Source organism: Eleutherodactylus coqui, chromosome 10, assembly GCF_035609145.1.
Source record: "Eleutherodactylus coqui strain aEleCoq1 chromosome 10, aEleCoq1.hap1, whole genome shotgun sequence".
NCBI lineage: Eukaryota > Metazoa > Chordata > Amphibia > Anura > Eleutherodactylidae > Eleutherodactylus > Eleutherodactylus coqui.
The window spans coordinates 15,131,068-15,154,065 of NC_089846.1; the positions used below are offsets into that span (position 1 = coordinate 15,131,068).

The 22,998-nt window shown below is 45.6% G+C and overlaps 1 protein-coding gene across 1 annotated transcript in view; it reads left to right on the forward strand.

Moving 5' to 3' along the window:
• GLE1 (GLE1 RNA export mediator) overlaps nucleotides 1–19,950 on the forward strand; it is a 32,877-nt gene extending 12,927 nt beyond the window's left edge. Inside the window, exons 10-15 of the mRNA XM_066580351.1 lie at nucleotides 190–332; nucleotides 5,701–5,891; nucleotides 10,373–10,502; nucleotides 13,279–13,383; nucleotides 14,775–14,857; nucleotides 16,805–19,950. Of these exons, the coding sequence (XP_066436448.1) occupies nucleotides 190–332; nucleotides 5,701–5,891; nucleotides 10,373–10,502; nucleotides 13,279–13,383; nucleotides 14,775–14,857; nucleotides 16,805–16,892 (740 nt within the window). The 3' untranslated portion in view covers nucleotides 16,893–19,950. The remainder of the gene's footprint in view (nucleotides 1–189; nucleotides 333–5,700; nucleotides 5,892–10,372; nucleotides 10,503–13,278; nucleotides 13,384–14,774; nucleotides 14,858–16,804) is intronic.
• Nucleotides 19,951–22,998: the final 3,048 nt, after the last annotated feature.

The window sequence follows — 22,998 nt, forward strand, 5'->3', positions numbered from 1 at the left end:
CAGAGGAAGGCAAAAAAAAAAATCAATAAGGCAGAAGCTAATTAGGCCATTTGGGGAAAAAAAATTCCTTCCCGACTCCATAATGGCAGTCAGAATAGTCCCTGGATCAACGTTTAAAGTTTCCTACTTGACTTCGGGACCCGACAACCCTGCTGGTTATTTAATGTTGTTGCCTTTTAACCTCATTAGGATCTCAAGTGAGGGACACGTTTGACAAGATCAACAATTTCCTGATGGGAAAGCCAACCGTCTCTGCTGGGAGGACAATTCTTGTATCGCAGCATCCCCTGGGTCTGGAGTTTGTATGCTTGAAGCTAGCGGGGAAGTTAGTGGTGAGTCGTTGAGTAGATTTAGACAATGTTTTATTTTATGTTTTCTGTGACATTTGCTCTTCTTTATTAAAAAGAAGTAGTATCTTAAAGGGGTTGTCTCGCGCCGAAACGGGTTTTTTTTTTCCATAGGCCCCCCCGTTCGGCGCAGGACAAACCCAAGGGATGTGTTAAGAAAAAAAAAATATATATATATATATATATATATATATATATATATAATATAATTACTTACCCGAATCCCCGCTCTGCGACTTCTTCCTTCTTCCTACTTCTTCCTTCACCAAGATGGCCGCCGGGATCTTCACCCACGATGCACCGCGGGTCTTCTCCCATGGTGCACCATGGGATCTGTGCGGTCCATTGCCGATTCCAGCCTCCTCATTGGCTGGAATCGGCACACGTGACGGGGCGGAGCTACGATGACCAGCTCTCCGGCACGAGCGGCCCCATTCACCAGGCAGAAGACCGCACAGCGCAAGCGCGTCTAAAAACGCCAGAAGAAAGCGAAATTAGACGGAGCCATGGAGACGAGGACGCCAGCAACGGAACAGGTAAGTGAATAACTTCTGTATGGCTCATATTTAATGCACGATGTACATTACAAAGTGCATTAATATGGCCATACAGAAGTGTATAACCCCACTTGCTGCCGCGAGACAGCCCCTTTAAGCCCCAGCTCCATCATTGTGTGGAAGAAGTTCAGAAGCCAAGCTCATTCCATGTATGGTTTGTGTCCCCTGTCTTTGACAGCAGACAACCACCGTGTTCGGATAGAACTTTGATTGCAGCTGTTGAACCTCTAAATGCTGCTGTAATTTCTGACAGTTCCTTTAAAAGGTTCTGAATGCCGCACAATGAGCTTGCAGTGTGCCATCCGGGTGTCAGGGCAGCCTGGGGCCTTCTGAAGGCACTCAGGGGTGCCAAGAATCTAAATCTATTAAATTGTGATGGTGGCACGCCCTAATAGGATGAATACAGCATACTGTATTATATAATACTACAGTATTGCATGATCAAGCAATCATAAGTTCAAGTCCCCTATGAGAACTGAAAAGATGAAGTTAAAAGTGTGTAAAAAAAAAAAAAGACTTTTTTTCTAATAGCTGTGAAAAAAGCAGAAATTACTCAGCCAATCACTGCAGCGCTCAATGAACCAATCGCAGCCATTCAATGTGATGCTGTGATTGGCTGAGCCAGGACGCTCGAGAAACATGGCGGCGCTCATTGAACCAATCAATCAGAGCAATCGCTTGCTAGAGGCGGGGTTTACAAACCCGGTTACCAGCAAACAATTTTCTGTCGGAGCTGAGAACTGCAAGGAAGCCTGCCGGAACTGCGGCGGATAGCGGGAGGCACCTGGACAGCGCCTGCTAGGTAAGTATTGTTTTCTTTTTTTCTATGTAATGTAGCTAGGGCTTATTTTCAGGGTAGGGTTGATATTTCATGCCCCCCTGAACAATCAGGGCCGTGCTTATTTTAGGGGTAGGTCTTACTTTCGGGGAACACTGTATATGCGTATAATTTGTATGTGTGTAGGTAGATCTGATATAGGGAAATATCTTTTCTATAGGCAGTATCACTCTACCAGTCAGATTCACTCCACATCATGGTTAGGCTGCTTTCACATCTGTTCTCGGGGTTTTGTTTTACTGCTCTATTATAGAAGTAGGATAGGGGAATGACTGATTAGTCTTACGTGCGAATAAAACAGCGCCAAACAGACCCCATTGACTAATGGGGTCCTTTTGGCTTCCTCTCAGCAAAATGCTGGACAGATAAACGAAAAAGCCCTGCATGCAGCGCTTTTTTTTTTTTTTTTTTTTTTTTTCTGGCATTTCGTGCCAGATCTGCAACGGAGTCTCCGAACAAAGGTTCAGCGCAAATGTGAAGGTGGCTTTATTCCTACGCATTTCTGTTTTAGATACAGCGACTGCTACAAATTGGTTATTGTATCTACGCACTGCGGATTACCGTAATGTAGTGACATCTGCTGGTTGAAGTAGGTCACTACATCTAATAAAAGAAAAGGCGCATCTGGAATAGATTGAATAGATTGCACCTTCAGATGAATGTCAGCCAGATACACAAGAATGTATAAAAGATATTTCAGTATGATAACGGCTATGATCGCTAGAGGTGGGGGGGTCCCTTCTTTTATCTATTAATGTTCTCTCTTAGGTTTTTATTGTATGTTAATTAATCGTAAAAATAGGTACATAATAAAATGGATATTGTGTGTTGTTGCAAGCGGAGGCGGTGGATGGAACGGCTAACCTTTGATCCCTGCCGCCCACCAGAGTTTTTAAATGTCCTGCTACTGCTTTGTACTGTATTGGACTGATGAAGCCGCTGATCCTTGGAGCGACACGTTGCCAGATTCCCAGTTGGATGTTTTAAACCCGTGTTATAAAATTAAGGGGTTAGCATTAGAGATGAGCGAGCGTACTCGGAAAAGCACTCCTCGCTCGAGTAATGTGCTTTATCCGAGTATCGCTGTGCTCGGGTCTGAAGATTCGGGTGCTGCTGCGGCTGACAGGTGAGTCACAGGGGAGAGCGGGCGGGAGAGAGGGGGAGAGAAAGATCTTACCTCCGTTCCTCCCCGCTCTCCCCTGCAGCTCCCCGCTCCGTGCCGGCACCCGAATCTTCAGGGACGAGCACAGCGATACTCGGATAAAGCAAATTACTCGAGCAAGTAGTGCTTTTCCGAGTACGCTCGCTCATCTCTAGTTAGCATTAAATTGGCTGCAGCCTGGTCCCGGCGCTCAGCTCCACAGTTCTGTTCTAGCTCCTTAAAAGGTCACGTTTCCGAACCCACGGCTGTCCATTTCTTCAGGGAGTGGCACAGAAGGCCTCTCCTCATCATGCATTACAATTATCTCCCTTTGAGCCCACGTGTATTTGCCTCCATCTGCTATCTTGGAGGTCCACCTGGTGGCTATCGCTTGGACTTGCCAGGTCTGCACTCGCCATGTTCTCATGCAGATCTCCCTTTCTGATGCTGCATCAGGACAAGGCTCTGCTCCGCATCCTTCCTCCCCAGCTGGTTTTGACTCTCCACCTCAGTGAGCACATTGTGTGACGCTCTTTCTGTCTGGAGCCTCCAGACCTTACGAAACGTCTTCTTCACCAGCCCGACGTCGTACGCGCACTGCGGATCTATCGCACAGAATCCTTCTGCCGTTCGGGTTCTCTGTTCCTCATCCGGCAGCCCTCGCCGGGGTCTGGCAGCCTCCAAGTCCATCATCGCCCGCTGTATCTGGTCGGTGATCAGAGCCCTTCCACTCCAAGGTCAGCACTCCGCTCCTTTGTGTCACGGCCTTCTCTACTCGAGCATTTGGCGCATTCTGGGCGGTGTTCATAACGCTTCTGCTCTTCAGGTTTGCAAGGCTGTGGCCTGGTCTTTGCTTTATATGTTCATGAAGTTTTACATGGTGCCTACTTTTGCATCTTCTGACGCCGCTCTTGGTCGCAGGATTCTGCAGGCAGCAGTACCCTGATCGCATCAGAAGCCTTTTTCTCCCACCTCTAGGGACTGCTTTTGGATGTCCCCAATGACCCCGCTAAGAAAGCAGAATAGTTTTTTTTGTTACTATAAAATCCTTTTCTCAGGTGTTCATTGTGGGCCACAGCACCCACCCAATGTGTTTTGGGGGAGCTGGCTGGTTTTGTGCTCTAGGTTTACCCTCCTTTACTTGTTCGTTTTGGTTGTATGTTTTATTTTGGCGCTCACGTTCAGAGTCCTGGGTCTCGCCTCTCCTAATGGCTGCAGGAGCGTTAGAGCTGGGAGAAGTTAACTCTTTTGCGTAGTATCCGCCTCCTAGTGGCAGGAACTATACCCCAAGGGCTTTGGTGTGTCCTCCAATGGAAATCCGAGCAAACAGTTTTGCTGTGAATAACAAAAAGAAATCCTGGTGGTTTTTTTTGCACCCTGTCGACAAAAGAAAATCGAATGTACCGCAAGATGGTTTCCATAAAAGCTACTGGTCACCCGGCAAAATACGAGCCCTCATACAACTGCATTGATGGAAAAATAAAAAAGTCATGGGGGGGTCAAATGATGGCAACACAATACATTTTTTTTTTAAGTAGTACTAACTACATAAAAAATACAAATAAAAACTATATCTTGTAAATTTGGTGTCGCTGGAATTGTATGGATCCACAGAATAATGACACCATGTGTTTTTTACTGCACCATGAATGCCATTAAAACAATCCACCACCCCCAATAAAGTTTTTTTTTTTTGTTTTTTTCTTAATTTTGCCCTAGTTTAGAAATTTTTAAAAGCTTTCCAATTATATGGGACGTTAAAGGCTACTGCTGAAAAATACAACTTGTCCCATAATAAATAAGCCCCCTTATGCCTTTGGTGATGGAAAAATAAGAAAAAGTTATGATTTGTTTTTATTGGGATGGAAAAATAGAAATGGAAAAAAAAGCGCTGCAGCAGGAAGGGGTTAAGGCCCATTTTACACACACATATCTTTTAAAAGCTTGAGAGATCAGCGATAGTTTGGCATAAAGTACTAATAGGCACTAATTCCTATTAGCACTTTATTAGCTTAATTTGCATGCAAATTAGCTTCTGGGAGCCGTTACACCTAAAGGCAACGAAAATCGCTCTTTTGAGGGATTCTCGTTGCATCTAAATGCAGTCTTTGTGCACAAGTCCTTGATCACTCACTTCAAGTTTTCTTGAATTGAGGGATCAGCTGTTATCAGCGCAGCCGGCTGTTATCACAGCCAGCTGCGCTGATAAGAATCTCTGTGCCTGTGTCCTGCTGTGAATTAACAGTGGGGCAGGAGCTGTAAGGCTGGGTTCCCACGGGATGGAAATCCCGCAGTTTGGCCGCACCGGAAAACCGCAAGATTTCTGCGAGATAAGCGTTGCTTCATAACCCGCGGCAGTTTGCTGTGGTTTTGGAGCGGTTCGTCCGCCGGCTTTCCATTGCAGCTTTCGCTCCCCATTGCAAAATCTCATCCACATGGCTGGCTAATCCTGGCATTATGAACCGTTGGCGAATTTGTTGCACAGAAATTCCGTGGCAAATTCGTCCTGTGTGAACCCAGCCTAAGCGTGCGGAACAATACAGCTGTTTGCTCATGCAAAACAGCTGTATTGTTCTATTAGCGGCCGCAAGTGTGTCCTGCTTTGCCTGCATATTCTGTAGTAGCTAATTAACTACTATAAAGTATGCAAGGATGATCACTCAGTCAGTCAGTGTAAATGGGGTCTAACAGAATCAACGGACTGTCCGTCTAGCCATGTCCTATATAGCGCTGTGACGTGGGCAGCAGTGTACTGTGACGGTGTATATAGTAAGCAGGACTGGTATATAACGTCTAGTGTATATCTTATATCTACAGAGTCAAGGTGAAGAGGAAGTCGCTTCTCATCATGAATCCGCTTTTCCTATTGCATTTGTGGCCTCTGCTTTATGGGAACGTTATCCCAAAGTGGGCGAACTCTTCCTCGCTAACCTGCACAAAAAGTGCCCTTACGCTGTGCCATTTTACCCGGCCTTTAAGGAAGGATCTACCCTGGAGGAATATCAGAGGTGAGAACAGTCTGTTCAGTGCTGCCTTTATGTTCTTCTCCTGAATGCCTTGACAACGGGTGAGCAATCAAGCCTTTTTTTTTAAAAGTCTCACTCTCGGGGTCCTGTGGTTTCTTAATAGTAGGCGCCACAAAACTTCCCAGTGATCTTTCTTTCCTAAAAACAAATCTGGGGGCATCTGGGGAAAAAAAATCCCCTATGATGAACTCTTGTCTTCAAGGCCAATACAGCCATACCGCTCTGGCCCCTATTACATTGTGTAACAATGGGCCTCCTTGTACTACCCCATCACCTTCGTGTGAACTTGAGAATTAAAGGGGCCCTAAATTTTCAGACAACTTCTGCTCATCTACAAGCTTGTTGGTCTCACCGTTTTTGTAATATACTTGCAATAAACATTTTGTTGCTTTACCACTGTAAATTACTCTTGAAATGGCTGCCACTAGGGGTCTCACTTCCAGCTGCTTTGCAATTCACTCTGTGTTGTTACTATACAGAAGCTCTGTATCTAACAAGGACACAGGGATGTTTTCATACCAGCGGGAGGAGGAGTTATCTTCACAGGTTGCTTCCGTGAACTCAGAGGCCACAGGCTGACAAACCTGCAGACACTTTGATAATGATATCCACAGTCTCTGCCTCTCCTGCTGTTATAGCATTTGGGTGTGTGTCTTGTTTGTGTGCACACATCATAGATAGTTTACTAACCATATGACCAGAATGTCTCTAAATGCTTGATCATCCTGAAAAAGCATGGAGGTGGGCATTTAAATACTGTCTCCCTGCTGATTCTACTAGACACACAGCAATGCAGCATAGGAAGTAAGGGCAAGGAAATCAGGACAGTGAACTACAGGCAGAATGCTCAGCTTTCTCCATGTCCCCTGCATGATAGTGGATTTCAAACAGTATAATGACAGAGACCACCTGAAAATCAGAACTTACAGACCTGAAACGGGATGCAAATGAGAAAGTAAGGAGAACCTGGTGTATTAGAGAAAAGTTGTGGAAAACTCAGGTACGCTTTAAATGAATAAAAGGGATGAAAACAACGGAGAACATTCAGAAGGATTTTATTTGCTGAGCTCATAAACTGAAGTTTAGGCAGGTGCTGAAATTAACCATTACAACCCAATGACTGCTGACTTGCGCTTGTGTGAGCCCAGGCCTAGCAATAGGATCTCTGGCTGGTTGGTGGAGCTGTGCCCGGTTGATGGTGTTGCAGGTCTTGCTGGTCTCTCGCTGCTGGTAATACAGCTGAATGGTGGTGTTGGTGTAATATTTAGCCCATGAAGGACTCACATGTTCTTTAAATTGGGTTTGGTCTATTTTTTTTTTTTTTTTTTTTTTTTTTTTCTATATGCCTTATGTGTGGACTTCACTGTTGGGCAGACGGATCTCTTGGCTCACAATGGCATTCAGGTCTTCTGCAGACAGTCTTACTGGGGGGACTGTTCTTACAATCTCGAGGTCTACCCAATTAATGGATGAAAAGCGGGCACTGCTTATTGGCGTCATTTACATTCAGCCGCCTGGGAGCCCACTTTGTTTCTGTAAGAAGAGGTTTCTGCTCTCTGTCAGGACTGGCATGTGACTGTCATTGCCCTGTGGATATCTGCTTTGGTTTTCCATGTAAGAGGATATGGTTTTTGTGGGTCTCGCATACAGAACTTATAATCTCTGGAGCCATGTGTCTTGCAGTGCCGCATCTGCTGCTTACTGGGATGCCCTTAGAGATGTTCTGAACGGCAAGGCCAAAATGCGTTATCTTCACATATCCCGCTTGGGTAAGGAGGATGTTTCCAGGTTTTATGTCATGGTAGACAGTCCCCTTGGAGGGCAAGAATTGAAGCTATTTTGGCAGCAAGGAGCATAATGGTGGTAAGGTTGATGTCTTTGGTCTTACTGAGCTAGTCACTAAGACTTCCGCCTTTGGCCACCTCATGACAAAATAAATTAATAGTCATCCGAAAGACTCCTTGCTTGTGGACCAGATGTCCCAAACAGTCTAAAAGGGCTTCATCAGAGAAACTACTGTACAAGGGTTAGACCACAGAGGACTGGGGTAAAGTTATTTTCTTTGATGAAGCCCCTTTCGGGCTGTTTAGGACATCTGGAAGAATGATTGCCTGGAGAAGGTAAGGTGAGCACTATGGTGAGTCCTGTGTCATGCCAGCAGTAAAGCATCCGGAGACCATTCAGGTGTGGGCTTGTTTCTCATCCAAGGGAGTGGGCTCACTCACAGCCTAGGACCACTGCCATGATTAAAGAATGGGATCCAAAAATCCTCCAGGAGCCACGTCTCCCCACCCATCCAGGAGCAATCTGATGATGAGCAATGCTTTTTCCTGTATGATGGATCATCAGATCACAAGGGTAAACTGATTTAAATGGCTCAATGAACAAAACATTGAAATGTTGGGTCCATGGCCAGGAAATCCCCCAGATCTCAATCCCATTGAAAACCTGTAGACAATCCTCAAAAAGCTGGTCGACAAACAAAAAGACAGAAATCGTAATAAACTCCAAGCACTGAATACAAAGAATGGTTTGTCATCAGTCAGGATTTGGCCCGGAAGCTGATATCCAACCTGTAGGGGCGAAGTGCAGAAACTTCCAAAAAATAAGGGTCAACACTTCAAATATTGAGTCTTTACCTAACCTTCATGTACTTGTCAAGAGTTTAAAAACTTGTGAAATGTTTTATAATTGTACTTTAGTATCCATATAAGCATCTGACTAAGGCTGCCTGTCCATGGCCGTAACAGAATATCGCTAGCAATATTGGTTCCTTGGTTCAAAAATTGACCAGGATTGACTAAAGGAACCTAGGCAGGAGATAAACCATAGGATAGCGCTGGGGCGAAGCGCGATGCTCAACATGGGAAAAATCTGGAAAAGTAGGGATATCGGCATAGCGACTAAACACAGGATAGTGTAAACCACCAGTTTCCCCATAGTCGTGTATGGATGTGAAAGCTGGACTGCGAGGGAAGCTGATAGGAGGATTGATGCGTTTTCAGCTGTGGTGCTGGTGAAAGCTGCTGCATATACCCTGGACAGCGAGAGTAGTAAACGGAGAAGTCCTGAACCATATAAGACCCGATATATCACTGGAGGGGAAGATGACCGGACTCAGGCTCACGGATTTTGGCCATGTAATGCCAGCAGAGTCGCTAGGAAAATCTATAATGCTTGGACAGATCAGTTCAAAAGAAGACCCGACGCCAAAGAACACGATGGCTGATACTGTCAGAGCGGATACATGGATATCACACAACTGAAAGAAGCAGTGCAAAACCGAAAAACATGGACGGATCTCGCCTTTAGGGTCGCCGAGGGTCGTGAACGGCTTAGCCTTGTTGTTGGCAGTTAACTTCACACGGGTGAGCGCATAATTGGGCTGTGAATCGTGGCCCAATATCGCACTTGCCAGCTTGCGATTTCCCCATGGCTGCAAGGCATTTTTATGTTAAAACCGCCTTGCATCACTTCGGGGAAGTAGCTATCAGCCGCAGCGGAGAATCCCAGAGTTTCTCCCATTGATTTCAATGGGAGACCTCACATCGCACTTGCGTGCTCCTAGCATGCGGGGCAATACTGCCACCAGCCTAAATGCAAACAATTGCAGGTGCGATGTGATAGCACGCGCCGCGATTTGTTTCTTGCATCACACCGCTCATGTGTATGACCCCATTCAAAAGAATGGGTTCATTTTGTTCCAAATTTGTGCTCTTGCAACAAATCTTGAGTGATTTTTATCGCCTGTGTGAAGCTGGCCTAAAGATCTCAAAACGCTGAAGCAGCAAACTTTGTGAAAACCGAAAATTTGCGTGTAAGTGCTCTTATGGGGGATTCTACTAAATGGGTTGAATAATTCTAAAACTGTAGTAGTCATGGCTGCTATTACACAACTGCTCGCATATTCCCCACATTTGCTGAGCTGAACCTGGAAGTGCAGTCTGCCAGAGGATCTAAGACTGTACTAAAGGAGCCTTCAAGTGTTCCTAACTTTTTTGAAAAGCTTCTACTCTTCCTGATAGTCTGTATTTACCTCATCAGTCTTGCAATGTATTTTCAATAGTTTTGTTTTCTTGTTTTACCTCTGTGAATCAAGGCTGAAGTGCAGCCCCTTTGCAGTCCACTGCCTGTTGTTTGGCATTCAGCTTCTGTAGTAACTGGGATGTTTTCTTACCTGGGGGGAGGAGATATGTCTTCAAAGGCTCGGCTTCCCTGCACTCATGCAGCTCTCAGATCTGCAGTCAGTGTCTACACTGCCTCCCCTACCCTGCTGTGTGCACTTATCTTATGGGGAAGGGGTTAAACACTTGTGTTATGGCTGTTGTAATCCCTTCCTACTGAACTGTTGGATCTATTTGCCAGCTTTAGTAGTGCCATATTGCCCACCATCTGTTGTAACCCTTCTTGCAGTGACTTGCGGATCGTTCTAATATGTTTTTTTTCCTGTTTTTGTCCCACAGATTGCTGGGATACCAAGTGAAAGATAATATAGTGGAGCAACAAGATAGCTTCCTGAAGCGTATGTCGGGAATGATTCGCCTGTACGCTGCCATTATGCAAGTTCGCTGGCCCTATGGGACAAATCAAGGAGTGCGTGTACTTTTATACTAGTGTTTCACTCTTCTGTAGGGTTTATGGACTTTCTGGCTTTGATAGCTCTGCATAGACCTTCTATGATTGGCGCATAAGAGATCTTTTAGGTGACCATATATTGTAATCGGCCAATGACTGGCAGACAGGCATTATATCATTTATTTTAATACACTACAAAGGGAGAAACTGGATTTTAACCCATTAGAGACCCAGGATGTTTATGTACTTCCGGGGTGCTCAGGGTTTGTGTATAGCCGGATCGGGAGCGAAGCCTACTCCACATGGCTAATGTCCGGCCACGATCAGCGGTCATGCCGATCGCAGCTGTAAACTCTTTAAATGTTACGGTCAATTCTGATGATTCATTTCAATGACCCGGTAATCATTCGGGAATCCTAAACAGACCCCCATCCCTGCGATGAGATTGTGGGGAGTTGTCATGGCAGCCCAGGGCCTTCTGAAGGCCCCCAGGACTGTCATGTGTTTCCTCTTATGAAGACAGGTCTATGGCCTGTTTTGAAGGGAGTTGCCACAATTACAAGTTATCCCCTATCCTCAAAATACTGCATCCTCCGCAATGTGGAGGAGACTTAATGGAGTGCTGGTCGTGCAGTTACACCAGCGCTCCATTCACTTTCAATGGTACTGCGCAGATACCGGAGTGACGCCTGCCTGGTTTTTCTGTCATCCACATTGAAACGAATGGAGTGCTGACCACCCGTACTGTCTGCACCCCGTTCACAGCGATATCCCTGCCAGGGTTCCCCCACCGATCAGCAAGTTCTGCCCTATCCTGTGGGGCATAATAGTGGTACTAGCCCCTTAACAGAATGCCTGCAGAAATACTATATATTGTAATACTAAGTATTGCAGTGTATGGTATAAGTGATCAAACAATTGCGAATTCAAATAAGTTCTTTATGCAGACTAAAAAAAAAAGTTTAAATAAGTGAAAAAGTTATTAAGAAACAAAATAAAAGATATTAAAAGTTAGAAAAAAAACTTTTTCCATTTTCAATATAAAAAAAAAAAACAATCTAAAGATATTTGCTATCGTTGCATCCATAAGGCCTCTCACAGGCGCTTTTTGCCACGATTAACACAGCGTTTTGAAGGCTGCGTTAATCTGGGTATAACATCCCCATTCAAATCAATGGGGCCTCGTTGACATGCGTTCAATCACGACGCTGGACTGCGCTTTCCAGCGCCGCGATTTTCGAGGGCTGTCTGCTCTATATTTGTCCGTTTTTAGCGCACTAAATCACCCATCACAATGATGGGGTGCGATAAAACACACTGTTGGCATCAAGGGAGCTGTGGCCGAAAGTAAAATCGCGGCAAAGCGACTGCGTTTTAAATCGTGGTAAATTGTCGCGTTGTAAGGGCGGCCTGACAGTCCGATCTATCAAAATAATGCATTGTTTATCCTGCATGTGAACATCATTAGAATAAAAAAAAGTCAGAATTTCACATTTTTAGTCACCTTGTGTCCAAGAAAAACTTTTAATAAAAAGCAAACAAATAGTCCTATGTATTCCGAACTGGTACCAACAGAAATGATAGGCGTCCCTTAAATTGAGCTCCCAAATAACCGCATCGACCAAAAAAATAAAATTAAAGTTATGGCAAAAATTGTGCATAAAAATCCACTAAATGCGTTGGGCCAGATTTTCATGCTCTGATCCTCGGCAGTCTTCACTCCTTTAATTGAAATCGTGAAATCCGATTGGATTTGGATCTGCGTCAAAATCTGCAACAAATGGTCCGTAATCTAACATGAATTTTGGTGCAGATGCACACCAAAATCCACTATGTGAGAGCGTCCCTAGAGGGTTGTTTTTTTTTTTTTTTTTTTAATGACATATTCTCAGGGTTGGTTATCAATATGAGGTCGGTTGGGGTCTGCCACTCGAGAATCCCATGACTAGCCGTTAGAAGAGGCCACATCTCTCGCATGCACCGCAGCCAATTCTCAAGCCAGTAACCCGTTGATCGATTACATGGCCTGAGAGCAGCTCAGTCCGATTCAAGTTAATGGCATTTAGCTGCTATACCAGGCACAGCCGCTATACAATGTATGGTGCTGTGCACTGAAGTGGCTGCGGCACTCACTTCAAACAGCTCATTGTTGAGGTCCTGAGCGGCAGCCTCCCAACAGTCTGATATTGATGACTTGTTCTGAGGATACGTCATCAATTTTGTTTGTCTTGGAAAAACCTTTTAAAAGTTGAAGGGGCTTTCCAGAACTGAAATGTTGATGGTCGTAGCCTCGGGATAGCTCATCAATAGTTGATAGCCAGGGGTCCGCAGTCCGGGTCTCCCCCTGATCATTGGGCCATGTGGACTGAAGTGATATCAAACATATAGTCATGGAGGCGGGCTATGTCATCTTATCCGTAACCCACAACATACTGACGGACGGCTCTCTCCACCCACTGGTATGCTGCGGCTTGGCAGAGACTGGTGCGGCCCACCTCTGTGACTCGGAGCTCAGCTCTTAGTCGAACCTCATGAACCTGGTGACCGTATCCCTTTAATATCTATGGACCAGAATATCGCTGGTGGCAAACGTACAGCTCCCTGCTTTCAATTTTAGCTTTGTGAAATTGGCGTGTAACATACATTAGTGTTAATCATAGCAAGCCATGACGTACCACGGGCGGCCGGGTCACTCCCTTCCAGCACAATCATTCGCAATGTCCAGCGTGACTAAAGAGATGAGATATTTTGTGACTTGCGTGTTGTAACATGGATTATTATTTTTTTCTGCTAGAACCATCCACATGGATTAAATCACGGTTGGCATTGGTTGGCACAGATGGTGAACATGGAGCCGCTGTCTGATATAACAGCTACCTTACTCTTTGATTTCCTGGAGGTAGGTGCTCTTGGAAGTATCCGTGCGTCAGCTAATCCATACGTGGAGAGGCAGCATTTACAGCAAAGAGATGAATAAAAAGGGAACTTGATTCCATCATGGTTCCGATAACCTATACAGCAATATGGACTCACAGCAAGGTCGTAGCGGCGACGTTTCGATCCGGATAGGATCTTTCTCAACCCCTAAGTATCAGTGCGTCATTTTACCTTCTGGCTTCTGTAGGAGGAACTAGCAGTAATTTGCCTTCAGCTCTAAAGGTAGTGATGTTTAGCGGACAGACTTGGCATTACACCCTTAAAGGAGTTTTCCGTCACTACGCTATTGAAGACCTCTCCTCAGGTCCTCAATAGCTGACCAGTGGGAATTCGCCATTTGGTAGCCCTGCCGATTAGCTGGCTGAAGTGACAGACTGTCATTTTAGTCCACACCAGGCACAGCGTTGTGCATTGTATAGTGGCTGTGCCTGGTATTGCAGCTTGGTCCCATTCACTTGAATGGGGCTGAGCTGCTCACTGGCTATGTGACTAGTGTACATGACGTCACAGGCCTGGGAAGAGGCACGATGGCGCTGGAACTTGTCATATGCTGTTATAGCCCATCCGGTAAGGTAAGGAACGGCGAGTTGTGCATGTGAGCACGTTAGTTGGAGCACCAGCGTTGCATTTGGCTGCAGCAGCTGTTGGTCAGAACGATTCCTGACCTCCTCCTCTGACCCCTTTTGGATATGAGTGGTTTCCATACACAGGATCCACTTTTGTTGGATATTTCTCTTGATTGCACCATTCTCTGTATACTCTCCACACCGTTATACGAGAACCCCACAAAGCTGGTGGTGAAATCCTGGCCCGGACAGTCTAGCACCGATGACCAGGCCTGGTTGGAAGTCGCTCAGACTGCTGCTTTTTCCCATCTAATTTGGATTCGCCGTAAAACTGATCCATGGAAAGTTGTTGCATGGTTTTATGCTCCGGGGTCACGGTGATGATTTCCATACGGGGAAGCCCCAACTGTGACAGGGCCTATAATAAAGGGGCCATTCAGTGTATAGTGACCATATCTCCAGCGGTAGGCCATAGTGGTTCTTTGTCTGTATTGCTTTACTATCCTTCTCTGGCCAGTTGGCGCTGTGGGCTCCGCTCTGTAGAAAAGTGAACGCACTGAGGCCACCTACCTTATCTAGGTGGGAAGTAGATCCGCAACCTTCTTTGTATCCATTCCCACTATGTTATATAGTCGTATCGATAAACCCTAATGGTTTCTATGTTCCTGCGGTTATTGTAAACCGGTCAGAGATTTCCCGTATTTTGGCCATGTGCCTCTGGTAGTGTTTTGCGCGCCTTAGAAAGGACTCCTTGGTTTTTCTTCTGTAATCTCTCTCTATATTGCAGGTATGTGGGAACGCCATGATAAAGCAATACCAGGGTCAGTTCTGGAAACTCTTGCTATTAATCAAAGACCAGTATTTTCCAAAGTAAGTCTATAGAGGTGTATTTAGGAGACTGGCAGTCAGTATGGGCCCTTTTACACAGTACGACTTGTCGGGCGCAGATGCCAAACAGGTTGTCCCAGCGATGGTCGTTCCTGTGCTTCTACACATGCCGAAACTGAATGAGAACGAACAAATTCTCGTTGTTCGTTCATTCGCGGCGTGCATTTACACCCAGCAATAATGGTTCAGATTCCCCACTGGATTCGAGAAACTGAGCAATTTTATTGGCCCGCGTAAAAGAGCCCTTTGTCAATGTAGAAACTATAAGGCCAAATATCCACGGGCGGGTTTGATATGCGGAATCTGTGCAGGGCACCTGCAATTCCATAGGGAAGCATGGGTGTCCGCAAATTAATTAAAGCATGCAGGTTTGTTTTGCGGACCTTTCGGTCCAGAAAACAAATCGCAGCATGCTCCCTTTCTGTGCGGGTTCCCGCACGGACGACTTCCATTGAAGTCAATGGAAGCCGCCCGATCCGCGGCAGACCCGCAGCTAACACTGGACGTGCCACGGACCCTGTGGGAAGGCAGGAGTTGAAAAAAAAAAGCTGTACTACACATGTCCGACAGCAAGCCGTGCGTTCATGATCAACAACTCAAGACACCTTAATCTCACTTCTCCAAGCCACGGTTGATCCTTTGCTCTGGAGTGATCATTTTTTACTTTTTTTCCTCAGATTATTGTCCCTCTGCAATATTTCAGTAGGGGTCATTATAATGAAACTAAGGCCTCCCTCACACAGGGCGTTTGCGGAAACGCAGCGTTTTTCAACGCTGCGTTTTCTGCCGATTCCGCCCCGTTTATGCCAGCGTTTTGGCTGCGTTTTCAGCACAGCTAAAAACGCAGCCAAGGATGCTGAAAAGAAAAAAAAAAACAATACTCTCCTAGCCGCTGCAGTCCGGGTCGCGGCCGCTGTTCTCTGATGCTGATCCGGGCTTCCTCTACACTCACAAGTCTATTGCTGTAGGCCAGGCTTGAGAACTCCGCCTCCAGCAATAGAGTGCTGTGATTGGTTGTTGGCACTTGCTCGATGCCCAATCACAGCCCTTCATTGACTGTCTCAGCCAATCAGAGCCGACAGTCAATCGGCGAGCGGTTAACGCTGCCAAAAACGCGGCACCAAGTGTTGCCGCGTTTTCAGCAGTGCTAAAACCGCTGCCCATTCATTTCAATGGGCGACGCAGGGCTGAAAACGCCCAAAAATAGAACTTGCATCGCTGTCAAAGCGCAGCGTTGGATGGCGCTGCGTTTTCAGCCCTGTGTGAGCAGCCCCATTGAAATGAATGGGAGTGTTGTACAGCGTTTAGCGCTGGGCTGAAAAAGCTGCGCTAAACGCTGTATAAAACGCCCTGTGTGAGGGAGGCCTAAATGCATTCATCAGCCAGATAAAAGAAACGAGTCCTCCAGCACTTCCCAGACTCTGTAACAGCAATATGTAGCAGTTTGATGTGCGTTTAACCCTTTAATTGCCAGGTTTTCCTTAGGATAAGCCATCAATAGTAGATCAGAAGGGTTCTGCCACTCAAGACACCTGCTGATCAGTTGTTTGCCAGGCCAGTGTGCTTTTGTGCTATACTGATTTCTGCAGGAAGCAGGCAGCGCTAATCTCACTATAGTGGCCAGAGTAGGTGTTACAGACAGTTTTCTTTTAAGTGAATGAGATTTCTGCCTGTAATGCCAATCCTGGCCAATGCAGTGAGAATGGAGCTGTCTGCTGAAATCGGCACGGTGCAGAAGCACACGGGCGTGGCAAGCAGCTGATCGGCAGGGGTCCCGGGCGGCAGACCTCCTCCGATCTACTATTGATGACCTACCCTAAAGATAAGCCATCAATAGTTTACAACCGGGCAACTCCTTTTAATACACAATCGACTTTACGCATTATACGGTATGACTGTCACATCTGTACAATGTTCTCTTTCACGCAGGATTGCGAAGATAACCACCAGTACAGAAATGGGGTCTGCGTCTCGACTCCAACACTTCCTAGAGGCAAGTTGTCAAGGTTTTGGCTGATCTGCACAGCATGGTACTAGTATATCGTTAACACATAGGCTTTTTTCATGTGTTTCAGGGAGCGGTACGACGGAGGGACATCCCTTTACCCAAAGGATATTTGCAGTCTTCGTTCTGGAGGACTTGATCTTATATTGGATGATGCTGTTCATCATGTGTATAACTTCTGTTTTAAAGATTAGACTTTAAGTATTTTTTTATTGTATCTCTGTAAAAATGTCTTTTTAGATTTAAGAAATGTCAGGACACCAATTAAATCGGGCAGGGTCATCTTGTGACCCCACAGTCTTTTTTATTATGTTGTATTAGAGGTGTGCCTTCCATTAATCGCTTCTCCAGACTGACTTGATTGCAAGAAAGGGGTTGTTCCAGGATGAAACTTTATCACTGGGATGGGGAATAACTTTCAGACCAGTGAGGCTCTGACTGCTGGGCCCCCTACCAATCCAGAGGACAGGGCTCTAGCAGTCACACCCGTTGCTCCATTCATTTCAATGGGAACACTGGAGATAGCGGAGTTCAAGCACTGAGCTGACTCCAGAGGTCCCAGAGCCATGAATGGAGGAGTAGTGCACGTGTGCGGCCGCCACTGCCTTCACTTCAGTATGCTCTGGACTGCGTACTCTAGGTTGGCAGCAGTCCAAGTGGTGGCACCCCCATCAATCTGAAAGTTATCCCTATCCTGTGGGTAGGGGGTAACGTTCAGTCAATGCACAACCCCTTAAAGGGAATCTCTCATTGGAAATGTTGCTATTAGGCCACCGCCAAAGCGCTATCCAGCATGTTCAGTGCATTACACACATGGCCAAAATACAGAAGAAGAGTCACTCTAAAATCTGACTTTTATTCTTTGTCGTCCTGCCTGGTCTCAAGTCATCTGGGTGGTGCCTGGAGCTTCCAGAGTCTGTGTCAGTAGACTAATCATGCCCCATCCTCTCGACCGCTGCTTTTCCTAGCTCCAGCTATTAGCAGCTTTCGAGCCGACATTCTGCGCATGCGCTATGTGGCTGTCTGCTCGCATCTTCTGGCTCATGCGCAGTGAAGCTGGGTGTATACACTGACTTCACCTTGCTTCACTGCGCATGCGCTGTAAGACACATGCAGAGGGCCGCACTGCATGTGTGCATGATTTCAACATGACAAGCCTTGACGTCAGGAGTCGGGGAGGTGTGATTAGTCTATTGACGGAGTTACTCGGGGAGCATCAGGCAAGACCCGGATGACTAGAGACTGGGCATTCTACACACGGCACCAAAGAATAAAAGTAAGAATTTGGGGTGACTGTGCTCTGTTATTAGACAAATACATATGTGTAATGCGCTGAACATGTCGGATAGCGCTATGGTGGTGGTTCAATAGCGAAATCGCTGTTGGAAGGTTCCCTTTAAGCATGAGCATTAAGAGTATGTTCATACACTGCCAGCTCGTGGTGAATGGCTTTTTGATTGAATGGATTGTCTCTGCATGATGTGTGTGGATTACAGCCCTAATCCAGTTGCAGAAACAGTCCCCGTGTGAATATATATTAATGGTTGCAGCTCTACAGTAATGCTTCGGTCTACACCTCCATCCGAATTTGCAAGTTTCTTCCAAATGGTGAAATAATTTTTTTATTACCCCCAACTACTGCAAAACTGCATTTATGAGATAATTCTTCCATTTATATTATTTTGGCTGTTGTAGAATAAGGGGTCAAAAACCTGTGAAATCCCTCTGCATTAGGCCTTCGGCACACAAGCTTATTTGGGACCTTGTGCTGTCAGTGTTAATTCACAGGCAGCACTCGGTCCCATTATAGCCTATGGGGCTGTACACCTTGCCGTAAATCATGGGGACAGATGGTCCCCGTAAAAACTCAAAGCACGTCCTATTCCTGTCCTTATCACAGATGACAAATGAGACCTGCTAATGCATGGCAATGCAATGCTGTGTCCATGTGTGGTCTGATGCGAGTTGCACACGGGCCTCTCAGGTACAACTTGCACACATGGAAAGTGTTCACCCGGCCTTGGCCACAGAAACCGCCACCTTTTAACACATACAGCATCATGCTCTATTTTTTAGGATCCATTCACACCTTGTCTTCAGTCCCATCAGGGTATTGGTGTAAAATCCCACAAAAGGTTCTGTTCAGGGGTTCAGATCTTGGTCCTTATAGAAAACTGTTTCGATAGGTTTCGGTTCCTTCCCAGCATTCTGTGCTTTAAAGAAAAGTTTGGTGCACTGCGCTATTCTTTCAGACACCGGATGCCGTAAATAAATGGAAATCTGCTGAAATGGAGACTCGCTCGTCTCCATTTCAGACGTTTTACTATAATGCCTGAGCTAGAACGCCTGGACGGAGCCAAAAACAGGATGTGAATGGAACCTAAGAAACGCACTCTTGAACCACCCTCCGTTGGAGATTCAGCAGCAGGTAGGCTGATATGGCTGTCTGCATTCTGCTGATATGGCTGTCTGCATTCTGCTGATGGCTCTGCACCTCAATAAATTGAATATTTGGTGCAACCGTGGAAGGAAACATTTACTATGTGATTCTACAACAGGAAATCACTTTGATAACAATTCCTTAGTCAGGTTAACCTTTACTCAGATGAGGATGGTTTAAGAGTGGTGGCAGGGTTGACTTGTAGAGTACAATGCCTTGCTGGGGAGTCTTGGTCACATATCTTTTGTATATAAGAATTTGCTTACGGTCTGTTTTAATTTTTGACTCCTGTTTTAATCTATGAAATGTTGGTTGACTTGTGTGTTTTGAGCCATTGCTGTATTCTATCACTTTAAGGGAACGCTCATAAAGAGTAACTCCACTTTTGACAAACTTCTGACATATAAGAGCAGCTCATCAACTGATCAGGAGCCCACGTACGAGGTTTTTGGTGTGTATTCTTCATCCGTATACCAGCCCCATGTAAATCGGTTCATGACATGGATCTGACTTTAGGGACAATAATGGAAGTAGCTCGTTTTTATAACTTCCTCTTTATTGGCTGATTCTTCCGTCCTTCATTTTGTCCATAAATGTTCTACAAATCTGTAAGTAAAGGATTTCACTAATTACTGGATTAAGTTCTCTTTAATAGGCGAATGACATTAAAAGACTTGAGCTCATTTTACTAAAGGCTTATTCACATAGGCATATTGTTACCCTGTAAAACTCACGCGTATTACCCGTGTCTAACACACTATGAATGGAGAGAATGGGTCTATGAACTGCTTTTCAAAAGGAAACCAGATGCAAATTGGGCCATCTGAGTCAAGTGACCCCCATCATCTGCTGGGTGTGGGGGGGAATACAAGAGGATGTACTGTTATATATTCATTGGGTCTGCCTCTTGTTACCTGGCTGCCCAGTCATATGCCAGGGATTTGCTTAATGGACCAAGGGGGGTAGGTAGGTAAACACCTGCCGGTCAGGGAGGAAAGAATAAAAAAAAGATATGCTGAACAATGGAGCAGTGTCGGCTCTGCAGCTGGAACGTGCTCCATTTTTTTAATTTTATTTTTTTTTTACTATCCACCCTCCGAAACGGAAGACTTTCGAACACCCTGTAAGTTGTAGGACTCGGTGTGTCTCCCTTTTTATTTTCAGAACTGTTTTGCATCTATTTTGTTTCTCATTTTATTTTGTCATCTTTTTACATAATCTCTGCATATTTTTTTTTTTTTTTTTTTTTTAAAGCTTACAACTTTAATAAGTTGGTCCTTGTTTCTCAAACCTTTTCAAAGAGATTGTCCAGTTGTGGACTATTGCTAGCCTATCCTTAGGATAGGTCATCAATAATAGATTGGCAGGGGTCCATGACCCGGGTGCCCCGCTCATCAGCTGTTCTCTGGGCTGATGCACTTAGTTGATTTTTACAGGAAGTCATGGCCAGGCTTGGTGTTGCAGCGGACGTTCCTATTGAAGTGAATGGAAACTTGGCCTGTAATACCATGCCTGGCCACTGCAGTGTGAACAGATCTGTCTGCTTCCTGCAGAAATAGTCTTGGTGCATGAGTGCACCTCCCTGGCAAACAGCTGACAGCCGCCAGCGTAGCTACTATTGATGACCTATTTTGAAGAGAGATCATTAATAGTTTACAATTGGACAACTCCTTTAAGCCTTCAGGGGTAGTAACACTTTGACTACTGGACAGCAGTGTGTGAGTGCATTTAGGGGGCTTCTGAAATTCCAGGAGTGTGATCCGTGATCCATGTTCAATTTGCAACCTGAGTGGATAACTGGGTAAGCTTGATTAACCCCTTGCATTTGCACCCACGGCACTTGATGTTATAGTGCTGTGTGCACAAGGAACTGGAATGCTATGTAAGACATAAGCCAGGGTTCACTTTAGTCCGCGCCTCATGCAGTAGAAGTTCCAGTTAATCTTGGATACATTTTATAATTTATAATGTATCTGTAATACATTATTGATGGGACATAAAGCAATCTCCTCTCCAGTATCTCCCGGGCTCTCGATGTGCTGACCCACATTACTCGGACCCCCCAGTGTCTCATTGCTCCTGTAGCACGGTGCTGAGTGCAGCTGCACCGTCATCCAATCATTGTACTAAATGTGTTTTGTGTCTCTGCCCAGTGTGCTATATAATGAATATGAATTGATCTGTTGTGTTCTGGAGATGGTAGAGATGTGCAGCCACAGCTGATGGAAGGTTTTCTTGCTGCAACGTCCAACTTGCATCGTGATTTTTAGGCCCAACATTCTGTGCTCAGTCATTCCTTATTATGTCTTTAGAGCAGTTGGAGCTCTTTTTCTGACACAGCTCTAGCTCCCTTCCAAGGTTAAGGCTGTTTTGTGTCCATCACTAGAGGGCGCTCACTGTATACTGGTTTAATTGGTAAATGGTTATGCAGTGAGCTCCTCCTAGTGGTGGCTGCAGGTATTCACATTTTTCTATTTTAACACTCTGCCCGCGCAGGAGAGTTGGAGATTTGTAGTAGGGGTGTAAAACAAAACAAAGCTGGTCCCTATAACAATATATTATTCAGCACTCTGATAATTCCCCCCATGTGATGCTGCTTACAAAGAGGTCATTACACTAGAAGGCTTCGTCGCTGTACTAATGAGTATATAGATCCTGTACAGCAGGCATCATGTGACTCCGAATCATAGTCTATGGCTGCACAGCCTTTGGGGCTTTAGATCGCTCCTCTGTCCTATTCCAAGGTTGACCTTTTGTGATCTTCAGGCCTATTTCACACGGGCTACACATCGCTAATGTGAAGGAACCTATAGGAAAGCACAGGCTTCACATACATGGGATGTTTTAGAGCGTGCGACATTGCGAGAGAAAAAAAATTGTGGGTTGCAAGATATACCCGTGACATGCAATGTTCGGTAGCCCATGTTTCCCTATGGAGCCTTCCTTTCTGTTACATTGCACGAAAATGCGGTTTTCATGCGGTGCAACTTTTACAGTAGGCAATCCTACTGTAAAAGCTCTAAAATAAGCCCTGGCTGCATAGGAAGATAAAAAAGAAATACATGCCCCACCTCCAGGAAGTGCTGGCTGTGATTGGCTGAGCCGCGGCGCATGATAACCAATCGCAGCAAGTGCTTCCTGGAGGCAGGGACTTTGAACCCTGGACCAGGAAGCACTGAGCAAAAACTACAAGCAAGTCAGCCGGGGACCTGTAGAGAAGATGCAGTGGAGTGAACAGCGGCTGCTGGGTGCTGTATTTGTTTCGTTCTTATTTTATTGCAGCCAGGGCTTATTTTTGGGGTAGGGCTTATATTTCAAGCCCCCCCCCCCCCCCCCCCCAAAAAAAAATCCACGCAAAAGAGCACAACAAAGTTGTACAACTTTGTAGCAATACAGAATCGCAATATTGCACAGACCACCGATGTGCTATTGCGGCGATGTCACGTCAGATGTGTGAAACAGGCCTAAATGGGGTTTCCGGGACTATACTACAGTATTGATGAATAATACTAGATAATCAATGGGGGTCAGCTGCTATGGACTCCCACGATCAGCTGACTGAAGTGAGAACGGTGCTTAGGTGAGCTCTACTGCCACTTCAGTCCATACCAGGTATAGTGGCATACATACCTAAAGTCCATACATCATACAGGTATACATTGTATAGCTGCTGTGCCT